This window comes from Leucopleurus acutus (assembly GCF_964270905.1).
Source record: "Leucopleurus acutus genome assembly, chromosome: 13".
Classification (NCBI taxonomy): Eukaryota; Metazoa; Chordata; class Mammalia; order Artiodactyla; family Delphinidae; genus Leucopleurus; species Leucopleurus acutus.
In genome coordinates this window covers 24,444,535-24,457,075 of record NC_139155.1, presented here as the reverse complement: position 1 = coordinate 24,457,075, position 12,541 = coordinate 24,444,535, and the positions used below count along the sequence as shown (strand labels likewise).

The window sequence follows — 12,541 nt, the reverse complement described above, 5'->3', positions numbered from 1 at the left end:
CCTTCCTGTCACTTCTTAAGGGCAGAAAAGTACTAACTCATCTCAACTCCTGTCCTCACTGCAGTCTTGCATGAAGAAACAGTTAATAACAACTTTGCTAACAATAACCAGCATGATGAGCACTGAGCTTTCTCCCCTTAACCTTGGCACCCAACTGCATTACTCCTATTTACTCAGCTGGGAAAGCAGGAGGCCAGATGCCTCCTATTTGCGAGTTATTTTATCCTCTCCATTTGCCCTGTGTTTGCCCAATGCCAGCAGCGCAGCTCCTGGAGACCAGGCACATGCCACATACTCCCCCAGCACGGACCTCCCCCAACCCTACACAGCCCCAGGCACACGTGAGGCCCTCGAAGGCCAGCGGGACTGAGTGGTGGGCGGCAGGCAGAGCTCTGCTGTCCCCACTAGATTTCGGCCCCTCAGTCCCTGCTCCCAGAGGCCTCTGCTCCTGCCAGTTGGATCCCAGTCTTCCTGGCAGGAATCACGAAGCAGGAGCTGCGTTCCCACTGCTTGCTGTCAGGACCAGTAACCCCTTCTTATGCCCTGCTGTCAGGCTGTGTGGGAGGTCTGGGGGTGCAGCCACCCATTACACCTCCCCCCAGCTCTGCCTCATGAGGAAGGGCCCAGCCCTTGCGGGGCTCACCCAGGCTGCTTCTTGGGCACAGCTGGCCACACAGAGAGCAGGCCCGACTCTGGAGTCAATGAAAAGGAGCAGAGGGAAAGCTAGTGATGAGGATGCTTTGGGAGCCAGTCCGTGGCCTCTGCTTCCTGGTAATGCTTGTTCTCCCTCCAGCTGGGTGCTTGCCCTGGGACCTCACACAGGCCTGGCTTCTCCAGATACTGCCTTTGCTTGTAGACTCTGCCGGCCCTGCCCTGCTTAGCTCTCAGCTGGTCTGTGTGTCCCATTATCCTTGCCAATCCACACGTGGCCTGGGCTGTGCTAAGCGGGGAGCCGATAGCTTCGGCCTTTCCCTTCCCAGCTGTTAACACTTACATTGAACTCAGGGCCTTTTAGCATCTACTGAGCTAGTGCTTTAACCCAGAGGGCGGGTCACTGGGAATAACTCCTGGCACAGTTGGGGTCATCCTTGGGTCGGGCCCAGAGGTGGGTGTGTCGTTGCTGAAGGGGCCCTCGGGGATCCCTTCCTCCAACTATCTCATTTCCACGTGTGCAGGGACACCAAGGGGTAGATGACCTGCCTGACACTGACACCTAGGCTAGAACGCAGGTGCCCTGTCTCCCGGCCTTGGTCTCAAGCCCTTTCCTGCCTCACGCTGGCTGGCCCCCCAGACCACGAGGAGGGGCTGCCAGCCTCTGAGGGCCCCCGCACTCCTACGGCTCCCAGCAGACTCCCTCTGCAGGGGGGCACGCGGGTACTGCTGAGCCCTGCGGTGAGGAAGTAAGCATTCCTAATTCTGTAATAACATCCAGGCATGGTGCACAAAGATTAGAGTGCCGTGCAGCCCAGTTGTCCCATGGGGCTCAGGACGTCAGGCACACTTGAGGACACGGGGAGGGGGAAGGGTCAGCTGGGACGAAGTGAGAGAGTGGCATGGACATATATACACTACCAAACGTAAAATAGATTGCTAGTGGGAGACAGCCGCATAGCACAGGGAGAGCAGCTCGGGGCTTTGTGTCCACCTAGAGGGGTGGGATAGGGAGGGTGGGAGGGAGGGAGACGCAAGAGGGAAGAGATATGGGAACATATGTATATGTATAACTGATTCACTTTGTTATAAAGCAGAAACTAACACACCATTGTAAAGCAATTATACTCCAATAAAGATGTTAAAAACAAGAAAAAAAGAAGAAGAAGAAAAAAAAAACCAGTCAACCAACTCCTGGCCCATCTTTTGTTCCCGTTGAAGGGGTCTCCCTCCACCTCCTCCACACCACTGGGGGCCAGGGCCGGCGAGGGAGCGCCCCCTAGTGGTTTGAGAAGGAAACCCCCAAACAAGCTCACGGGAAATTACTTTTTAAAATAAAGCTAAGTCCTTGATGTAACTTAATACCAACCCATATTCATGGAGAACCTCCCGTGCATGTGCCCCTGTGCTGAGCCCTGTTCCCAAAGAGGCCAGAGGCACACACAAGAGTAAGCAGCGGGCAGAGCCTCTGACAGCGCCCAGGCAACGGCTCCCCTCGGCTAGGGAGCTCCGGCCTGGGCCAATCACCCACGCGGCCCCGGCCTCCGCCTTCACTCTGAGTGAAAGTGCTCAGCTGTGTCATGGGAGAGGTTTCTTCCAGATCGGCAGTATACAACCTAAAACTGGAAATGGCACGCACCAGAAAAGGCCTGGGATAATATTACTTTCCCTCTGTGGAGACTGTGAAACCTAGGACCCAACGACCGGCCCTCTGCCCAGCGGAAGGACCTGCCACCGCATGGACAGACACAGGCAAAGTTCCAGCCAGCTCGGTGTCCCATTTCTACAAAGACCGCTTTGTGCTCCATGGATGTTCTCATTTCTTTACTTCCCACCCAGACTTTCTACCCAACTGCCCAAGAGATTCGGATTCTCTGAGAAGTGAGAGGCAGCAACCCCAATACCAGGAGCAAGAGGAATGTTGAGACCACAGGCCTGGCCACAGAGGAGGGAGCTGTTCATGGATAAATATGGTTATGCCATGGAATTACAGGAGACAGAAGTTGTGCTGATGGCTCAGGACCAACAGAATTTGGGAGAAGATAAGGGAATAATCACCCCCTAGGAGAAAGCTGAGAGCTTCTAGGAGCAGCTGAGCTGGGTCTGTGAGAGAAGCTGAGCAGAGTCTAGCTGCCTCTCCTTCGCCCTGCCCAGCAGGACAGCCTGCAGCAGCTGGGGCTCAAGGCCAAAGGAACCGTAAACTCCAAGCCACCCTAAGGCGGCTGCACGTACCCCTTCCTGGTGAGACCAGGTCTCCATCCTCCTGCGCAGGCCCGTCAGGGGGTGAGTAATAACCCCAGGGTCAGCTGCCCAAGCCCAGGTGGCAACAGCAAACCTGCTCTCTGTGCCCTGGGCCTCATGTAGTTTCCCAGCACCTGCTGAATGGAGAGGGCCTGCAAGGCGGTTTCTTGGGACCTGAGAAAAGGTCCAAGAATGCACCCTAAGTCTTGCTCTGGAGTTCCACAGCCTTGGGAAGGCTTGGGTGGAACGGGCCAGCAGCCAAAGGAACATGTTCCTGGAGCCAGACCTGAGCACTGGCAACACCCCTGCCCCCACGCAGCTCTGTGACCTGGGTGCACGCCCAGAGGCGAGGCCAGCCCGAGAGCAGCAGGAACCTCTGTCTCCCAGCCCACCTGCCCGTCTCTCCCGGGAAGACCCTGATGCACGTGTGGTTCCAGACAGCCCTGAGAAGACGGGCTCTCCAAACACCCAGCCTGTCTGCTGCAGCCCAGCTCTGGGGCACGGACCAGCCTTCTCTTTACCCTAGTTCTGCGTTGCTGGCTTCTCTTAGTTCCCCAGATGTGAAAATGAGAGAGCGTTTGGAAGCAGAAGTGCTCTACATATTCCTGTGGCTACTCTCAGAGCAGGCCCTCAACACTGGCTTCTCGCTCCAAATTTGAAAACAAAAGACACAGTTGCAAAAATCAAAAAAGAACTCTATAAACTATGAAAGTTAGCAAGTGAAAAAGTTCTGAACTTGGAAACCAGTACTCTTAGAGGGGCTGTGATTGGACGGGGGTGTGTGTCCGTACTCCTTCCAGAAATCGAAGCAAAATTCAGTGTATACCTGTTTCTAGGGAGACCACAGATTCTCCAATCGCCCCAACTCCAAAATCATCCCTGCATAATACAATTTACATTTCAACCAGAACACTCTCCATTACAGGAAAAGCAACTCTGTCTTCAAAGCACCTTTGCAGGGAGCAGCCCTTGTTGGAAAGGACGCCCTCGCTGTCTGGGCTCCAGGAATCACATCCTAATCCTCCTACCCTGCCAGCCTGCCCACTGCTGTCCTTCCTTGCTGCTGCGATTCAAGGAATTGGAAGAGAGACAAACCCACCAATGTCATTTCCAGGTGCGGGGCAACTGGGGCACTGGTTCCTCTGGCTTCCCTTCCCCGGTTTCACAGGCTCTTAATTCCCTATTGTACCCTGCGTTTGCTGGGAACTGAATTATTTTAAGACATAAGAAAAGCTATTTTTATTTTATCACCATCATCATTATTGCTGCAAAGGAAGACAAATCCAGGGTATTAAGCATCCCCTGGGAAACCTATACTTAGGTCTGGAGGCCTAACAACCATCTGGATGAACAAAAAGGGGGCTGATAACAGCGACGGCCCATGAAGATCAGAAAGCTAAGCACACTCGCTTGTCAGGACCAAGTTCCCAGTTTCCTTCTTCCTCTTAAAAAATTTTAAAATATCGCCTGTGTTCCTTTTTCTTATTCACCTCATTTCTTATCTTCACCCAAGGTGATTTAAAATGACTACATCTTGACTCAGTTTTGGCATTCAGAGATTCACCTTCATTTCCTTCTTTCCCTCCTCTTGAAAGAAACTGAATTTCCTCCTGGGAAATTCAGGCCTGGGGGCCTGCTAAAATACCTTCACCTCCCGATCACCTACACAGCGGGCTGGGGGCAGCCCAGCCTGGGAGTCTGGCCTTCGGATTCTACCTGGACTCAGTTACAGGCCCGTCGTGGGCCTGAGTAGCTCGGTTTTCTCATCCGCAGAAAGAGGGGCCAGATGAGAAGATCTGGGAATCAAAGCCCTGGGAAGTCCTCATGTGGTTCGGTGATGCTCCTGCAAACAGGTTCATGCTGCACTCCCAGCGCCCCCTACTGACGACTTTCTGGGTGCACTTGCTGCTTTTAGCAATTTTAAACAAATGCTTGATGATGGATCAACATTCAGGAAGAGAGACAGGTAGCCAGGGAAAAGGCCAGCTCCGGTTTTACAAGTGTCCACAGAGGCACAGGTAATAAGAGGGGCTGTAACAACACTGATGTTTACTGCGTGCTTATCATGGGCAGGCACTGCTCTGAGGGCTTTGCACGGACTAACTCGCCTAACCTCAGTCACCCTATGTGGTAGGCTGCGATGACCGTCCCCAGTTCACAGGGGAGGAAACCAAGCACTGAGCGGTTTGAAGTGTCCCTAAATAGCTGGTAAGCGAATGGAACCCCAGCGCACACTCTCAAGTGCTCGGCTGCACTACCTCGGGGGCCCTGCTCTGTCCTGTGTCTCGGGGCCCTGCTGCCTCCCTCAGTCACTCTCTTTTGCCTTAACCCTGTGTAGCTCCTCCTTGAGGGGGGACCAGAAGTGGGAAAGTTCTGGAATTTAGTCCAGGCTGAAGTCCAGGGAAATCTCCTTTTAGCCAATATGGTAGTGGTCACATTCTCCCATCCAATCTCTGCAGTGCCTGGCTTGGGTTCCATGTCTTGAATGCCAGGGCCAGTGTCACGTGCATCCACCAGCTGGGCTGAGTAAAGCTGGCAGACGGGGCACACAGCTGGAGCAGCCCCTCCGACACTACTCAGATGGGCTCACTTGGCACCTGCTTCCGTTTCAGCGAGAAAAGTCGCTCCCAGCCAGTCCTTCCCTCTCGTCCTGCCAAACCTCCCAGGGAAGCTCCCTTCCCTGGTGCTTTTCAGAGGATCTGGGTTCGGGATGTTCCAGGGGTGCTCGCTGGAGTCCCGCTGATGCTAACAGCAGGCTTCCTTAGCGCATGGGACTCACCGAGTCCGCTCCTCCTCATTTATCTCCTATAAAAACCAACACCCTGATGCTGAGCGCGAGGTCAGTGCCTGAGGAATGGCCCTCACATACCAGGCTGGGCAGGGCTCCTTCCCTGTCACCCCCTCCAGGCACAGTGACTGCAAGGTGGGGCTTACCTGTTCGTCTGGCAGACCCCGTGATAGGCCTCGATGGCGTCTTCCTGATCCACGTGCTTTTCGCTGTTAGGCCAACTTGTCCTGGCATTGATGTTTGGCTCCTAGAACGTCCCAGATTAAAAAATAAATAACTCTGATTATACAAACAATTGTCAGGAAACGACTATACACAGAGGGAGAAAAACGAGCCTTTGGGAGAAGACAAAGGCAGCAGAAGACTTCAGATAACAGAGGTTAATCCCCGGCAGGAACGTGACTTTTAAAAATCACACTGGGGGCTTCCCTGGTGGCGCAGGGGTTGGGAGTCCGCCTGCCGATGCAGGGGACACGGGTTTGTGGCCCGGTCCGGGAAGATCCCACATGCCACGGAGCGGCTAGGCCCGTGAGCCATGGCCGCTGAGCCTGCGTGTCCAGAGCCTGTGCTCCACAACGGGAGAGGCCACAGCAGTGAGAGACCCGCGTACCACACACACACACACACAAATCACATTGGGAGAGTCAGGGAGAATCACAGTCACAGTCAGAGGCCTGGCTATGAAAGGCAGAGAGGGTGGAGGGGAGGTTGGGGGAGGGAGAGGCAAGGATGGTGTCCCTGGAGGAGAAAGCTCCCCGAAGGCGGAGGAGATGACTGAAATCTGTCTTAGTTTGGAATCCTGCACACCCAGCGCTGCCCACCTGCCCCAGCTCCCCCGCCCCCTGGGCCCACGCCCAGAGCAGCCCAGGCGGCCTCCGGCCCCTCCCGCCCGCTCCTCAATCTGTGCAGGAGGGGGAAACATTAGGAACAAACGCTCAGTTGCACTTGTCACCCTGGGAGAGCTGAGAGAGAAGGAAGGCTTTCTTTACCTGGGAAACAAAGTAAATAGCAAGGGGCAAGACCTGAGGTGAAAAAACCAGGCCACGGGGGCTGCTCAGGCCGTGGCCCAGGTTTACTCTAATTCTGAGCCTCGTTCCTTTCGGGCATGTTCCTACTGAGTAACTTCAGAAGATCCTAGAAACTTCCAGCAGTCTCCTGTGAAAAGGCATGCTGGGAGGACAGCTGGCACCTTGCTCTACTTTTAGAGGAGACTCTAAAAGACTGCTATTTTAGGTTGAAGGCCCTGCTGTGTAAAGAAACGTAAGAAAAACACCTCTGCCCCTAGCGTGGCCCCAATGCCCCGCCCACGGCCCCCTCTCCTCACCGAGCCCTTGCCAGCCAGGCGGCGCTGGTCGGCGCTCACGATCTGGGTCCTCAGGATGAGCACCTCCTCCTTGCGCACCTCCAGCTCCTCGTGGGCCAGCTTGAGCTGGTTCAGCAGGAGGCAGTAGCTGTCAGGGGTGCCGTGGGCGGCGCTGTGCTCTGAGGCTTGGTCCGCCACGGCTTTCCTCAGCTCGTTCAGCTCATTCTTCAGCTTCTTGTTCTCCGACTCCAGCTCCTGCCTCTGGAAGGCAGCCCGGCAACATACTCATCACTCCCTGGAGACCGGGCAGCGTCCCCGGGGGGCCTCCTCCTCCACCTGCCTGAACCACCTGCCCCGTCCACCTGGGAAGCTAAGAGCAACCTTCCCGTGTTAACGACGGGACACACAGTATACGTTCTGACTATGTCAGCAAGTGGTCAAAGCTGGGGCCTGGACTTGAACCCAGACCCCCAAGTTATCGGTGCCAAGGATCTGACATGATGCCTGTATGGTCGCAATCCATAGTGATTCAGTGGGGTTCGTATTTCTAGGTGTATTTGGCTATGAAACCCTTCTTTGTGGAAGTGCTGGGTTAACAATTTTAAACATGTTGTTAACACAGGACTTCCTGGAACCCTAATATGTGAATGTATCTTTTGACTTTCCAAGAGAGAACATAAAATGCCTGATATCCTAAACTTATTTGCCTAGAGAGGCCTCCTTGCCGTTTTCTTCTAAGGAGCATCACATGGACTAGTGTTTTGGAGAACAGACCAAGAACATTGTTTTGGTCATACGGAAAGCCGTCAATTGCAAGTGCTAGCAGAGAAAACACTGCCTGTGTACGGAGTCAAAAATACCATTGAAACTCAGTTGTGGAATGTATTTAAAATTTTCTAGGTAAAATATTTAACTGTGTGTTTGAGATGAAATCCGATAATTTAAAGTCTGATAATTACACATCAATTGCTGATAAGGCTCTGGAATACATGGGATTCAAAGTTTCCCACAGAAAACCAAGAACATGGATAACTGGGCACTGGTTACACGTTCATCACAGAGCCACAGGATCGCAAAGCTAGGAGGTCACTGGGTAGAACCCTTTTACTTAATGAACGAGGAAGCTGAGGATGGAGCAGAGAAGGCTCACAGTGAGTTTACAGGCTGGCCCAGGGTCCTTCCCACTACCGCACCACACACGTGGTCATTTCTGGGAGATTTGGGACCAGGCATGGAGACAAGTGATTCTGCAGAAATGAGAAGGGCCCTGGGGTGTGGTGATTACTGGTGCGTCTAGTTATCAAGTTCAGGAGTTAAGACTCCACTCAGAGCCTGGGTGACTTTCCTTCTGCTAGCAGTGTGCACTCCCAGGACAAGCCAGCACTGCCTGATGAAGGTGCACTGGCTTGGAGGCAGGAGCCCTGGGTCCTCACTCTGGCTCGACGTACAACTTTGTACCCCTGGAACCTTTGCTTTCTCAGGTGTGGTTCAAGGGACTGAGACCAGATGGTGGATGAAGTTTCCTCTGGCTCTGACCAGAGTTGAGTGGGCATCAGAATCCCCAGAGGGTGTGTTAAAACCCAGATTGCTGGACCCACCACAGAGCTGCTGATTCAGCAGGTCTGGGCTGAAGCCCAAGAATCTGCATTTCTAGCATGATCCCAGTGATACTGCTGGTCCCAGGACCCCTCTTAAGAGAACCACTGGGATAGACCATTTTATCATCTTTAAAATGAGGGGTGAGATTGATGTCCCGATAGCCTAACAAGATCCCGTGTTCCTTTCCTTCCTCTGGGGCTAAGCCTCCCTCAGGAAAGGAAGCTGAAGGATGGTGTACAGAAAGCCCTGTAACAGGCATTTATCCCAGCAAGAGACTCCCCTGCCCCTGGGAAGGTGTTAAACCTTTTAAATATCACATGAGAAAGTAAGTCTAATCAATAATTCAAAAGAGAAAAACCTACCTAGCACCCTCTTCTTATACCATTAGTGTGGCCCTAGTTGTTCAAAAAGCTGTGGGAATGACTCAGGGCTGTTCTGAGCAATATGGCTGTTACCAGAGTTATCTGCAGTCCTGTAAGTGGGAAGAGGCTGAGTGGCCCTGGCAGACTGGATAAATTCCCAACTCCCAAGTCTCTGGGAAAGAGGACAGGGGAGGGGGAATGCCCCATCTAACGCCCCTTTTCTGTACCTCCCACCCACCCCCGCCCACATGCCGCATCGCTGCAGTAAATGCAGGCCTGCTTGTCCTCAGACCCGAGCCCTTCCACCCTCCACCTGGCCACCTCCTGCTGGACACGCTGGGAGAGCCCTCGGCCTTACATATCTCCATGCTGGTCTGGATTGTTTTTCAAAGTGAGTCCACTCCACTGGCACATTTTACTCTAACTGAAGCTGTATCAGGCAGGTAAGATACATGTGACATAATAATAAATATATATTTGGTCTCTGGCTCTGGTTCCTGGAAGAGCTTCTTAAACTCTTGTAACCTCCTAGTGTTAGAGGTGAGAGGAACATCTTCTATTGTATTTGGTCTTAGCCCCTGGCTCCTGGCACAGAGCTCCTAAACCCTTGGAATTTCCTGAGTGATGAGGTGAGGGAAATGTCTTCTGTTATTCATCGTAAGCCCCTTTCAACCACGCTGGAGTTTATGCTGAGGTAACTCTCGGAGGAGGGGGCTTCCAGAGGACCCAAGCCTGGGGTTAGAGCCCTGCAGCCTTCAGCCCACCCATCGACCTTAGGAAAGGGGAGGAGGAGGGCAGGAGATGGAGTTAAACACCAACGGCCAATGATTTAACCCCATCATGCCTGTGTTAACGGAACCTCCACAAAACCTCTCAGGGACAGGGTTTGGGAGCTTCCGGTTGATGCACACGTGGAGGTGTCTGGAGAGGGCTGGACACTCCGAGTCCCCCCCAACATGCGTCACACCCCTTCCATCTGGCCTTTCCTGAGTTGTACCCTTCACAGCAAACCAGTAATAGTAAGTAAAATGCTTTCCTGAGTTCTGTGAACCGTTGTAACAAATTATCAAACGTGAGGAGGGGGGCATGGGAACTCATGATCGTAGCAGAGTCCTGGGGACCCACCGATGTGACTGGCATCTGAAGAGGGGGCAGTCCTGTGGGGCTGAGCCCCTAACCAGCAGGGTCTGTGTTAACCCTCGGAAGTTTGTGCCACAGTTGAATTTAATTGTAGGACTCCTAGTTGGTGTCCACAGAGAACTGGAGAATTGCTTGATGTGGAAAACTCATACATTTTGTCTCAGGGGTGTTTGGAGTAAATACAAATTTTCCTTCACTTCAAAGATGAAGAAACTCAAGTGTGGGAAGGGGAAACTGTGGGCTTACGGCTCCACTTATGCGTAGACGGAAGCTCAGGACTGGACTTGCCGTTGCCCAGCACCATCATCCGTCCTCCGTAGGGTGAGTTAAGGAAGCTTGTCTTCCAAGAATCTTACCTTCAGACTATCGTAGGCTAGATCTGCATCCTGGTCCACATCTAAGTCACTGCTTGGCCGTTCCGCCTGCATGGATGAAGAGGCAAGGAGGTGAGCACAGGCTGCAAGGCAGCTGTTCCACAGGACGATTTCCCACCACGGTCAGGGCGAGCTTGTTTTGCCCTTGCTTGTGCCCAGCACTCCCACCCTCTGTATGTCCGCCTCCTTCCTGCCAAGATGCAGCTCACTACCTCAGGCCACCACGGAGCTCCCTCCTGCCCGCCCACATCCCCTACGTAACTATTCACACGATCTTCACAAGCACCTACAGGCTGAACACAAATAACACTGTGTTATGGGTTGAGCCATGTCCCCAAAAAGATACACCGAAGTCCTAAGCCCTGGTAACCTGTGAATGTCACCCAGTTTGGAAACAGGGCCTTTGCAGAAATAATCAAGTCAAGATGAGGGCATTAGGATGGTCCCTTGTCTGACGTGACTGGTGTCCTTATAGGAAGGGGAGAAGGCCCCCCACCACCACCACATGAACTGAAGATGGAGGCAGAGCTTGGAGTCACGCAGCTGCAGGTCGAGGAATGCCAAGGGCCGCCAGCAGCCCAGACACTCAAAGAGAGGCATGGAGCAGATCCTCCCCAAAAGCCTTTAGGAGAGCATGCAACCTTAATTGTTGGCTCCTGGTCTCCAGAACTATGAGAGAATAAAGTTATGTTGTTTTAAGCCATCTAGTTCGTGGTACTTTGTTTCAGTAGTCCTAGGAAACCAGCACCGTTAGACTTGTGTGCTTATTAGGAAGGTTAACATATAATAATGATGTACTTATTATGAGGTTTAAGAGCCCCTCTTCGGTTTTTTTTGGCGGGGGGGGAAGTGTGTGTGTGCACGTGTGTATTGTTTTCCCAACTAGGTCACTCTAGGCGCCTTGTGGAGAAGCCTGCTTCCCCTGTGTGGCTCTACAATAGGCAGTGTGACAGCGGGCCCGCTACGGAGCACCATGAATGCTGTCTGGCTTCACAGCTCCACAGCGGGTGGGTGTGGACAGCAACAACGGGAGCGCTAGCCCGTTAGGACTCAGCTGGGCCGATGACCCCTCTCACTGTTCCGCAGCTACTGGACTTGACCTTGACCTGTCCAACGAGAAGGGGTAGAAACACCTTCACAAATGGTTCACTGCTAGGCGTGATTTCAAGTAGTGAGTGATAGCCCCTGAATAAGATGGGTTTCTGGAGCTAAAACCTGACAGTGCTTAATCAGATATCCACAGTGCTAGCAACCTGAAGTCCAGCTGTGGCTGGATTAGGTGGGTCCCAGGCTTGGAGACTGGGGCTGGATCTGAGCAGCCCTTTCCAAGTCAAGGCCTGCGACACTGGCTGCACTGTTTCCAGCCTGCAACCTGGGAAAGCGACGCTCCAGGCTACCAGTCTCTGCGTCGTCTCCCACTATCCCCAGTGGTAGGGGATGTGACTGCTCAGGGCCAGCTCGTGACCCGCCGGCCTGGGGAGAGGCCTGCACCTGTGTTCTACGTGGCATGGGCTTGCCGCACGACCATGGATTATTGTTAAGTGCATTAGGTTCTTGGAAAATGGAGACCATCTATCCAAATCTGAGGAGCTGTACTAGGGTGGACCAGCAGTTATGTTTCTAAGTGGACAGCCCACTGGAATCCCCCTGATAGCCATGGTGACTTTGCCAGGCCCGGGGAAAGGGAGCCAGCTGGATGGGAAGTCAAACACACGGATGGGCTGTCCCAGAGGCCCCACCACCTCATGGCAGGCTTGGTGCCTCCCGCACTGACAGGCTCCCTACGGACCTCCCTGTCATCCCTCATCCAGAGCCTGGCCTCTCTCTATAGCCAAGACCTGGGCCATATCACTCCAGACCAAAGACCTAGGTGGCTCAGAGTTTCTCTTGGGACCCAGGGCAGATCCAAGAACAGGATCTCTGAAAGCTCAGTTCCAGGGTTTCTGCAGAGGGGTTCCATACTCTGCCTTTCTTACCAAACTCTGGCAGGAACAACGTCATTCTTCCTAAACAGAGATCTTCAATGCACGTTACAGGGCTGTGAGCCAAGCCTGCGGTTCTAACTTTTGCTCAGTGATTATTT

General features: G+C 53.3%; 1 protein-coding gene across 1 annotated transcript in view; it reads right to left on the bottom strand.

Annotated features, from left to right (window-relative positions):
- The window catches only part of MYO5B (myosin VB), a 396,769-nt gene that overhangs the window by 24,040 nt on the left and 360,188 nt on the right, over positions 1 to 12,541 (bottom strand). The window contains exons 27-29 of the mRNA XM_082853383.1: positions 10,441 to 10,506; positions 7,005 to 7,244; positions 5,827 to 5,927 (exon numbers count right to left, since the gene is read on the bottom strand). Of these exons, the coding sequence (XP_082709509.1) occupies positions 5,827 to 5,927; positions 7,005 to 7,244; positions 10,441 to 10,506 (407 nt within the window). The remainder of the gene's footprint in view (positions 1 to 5,826; positions 5,928 to 7,004; positions 7,245 to 10,440; positions 10,507 to 12,541) is intronic.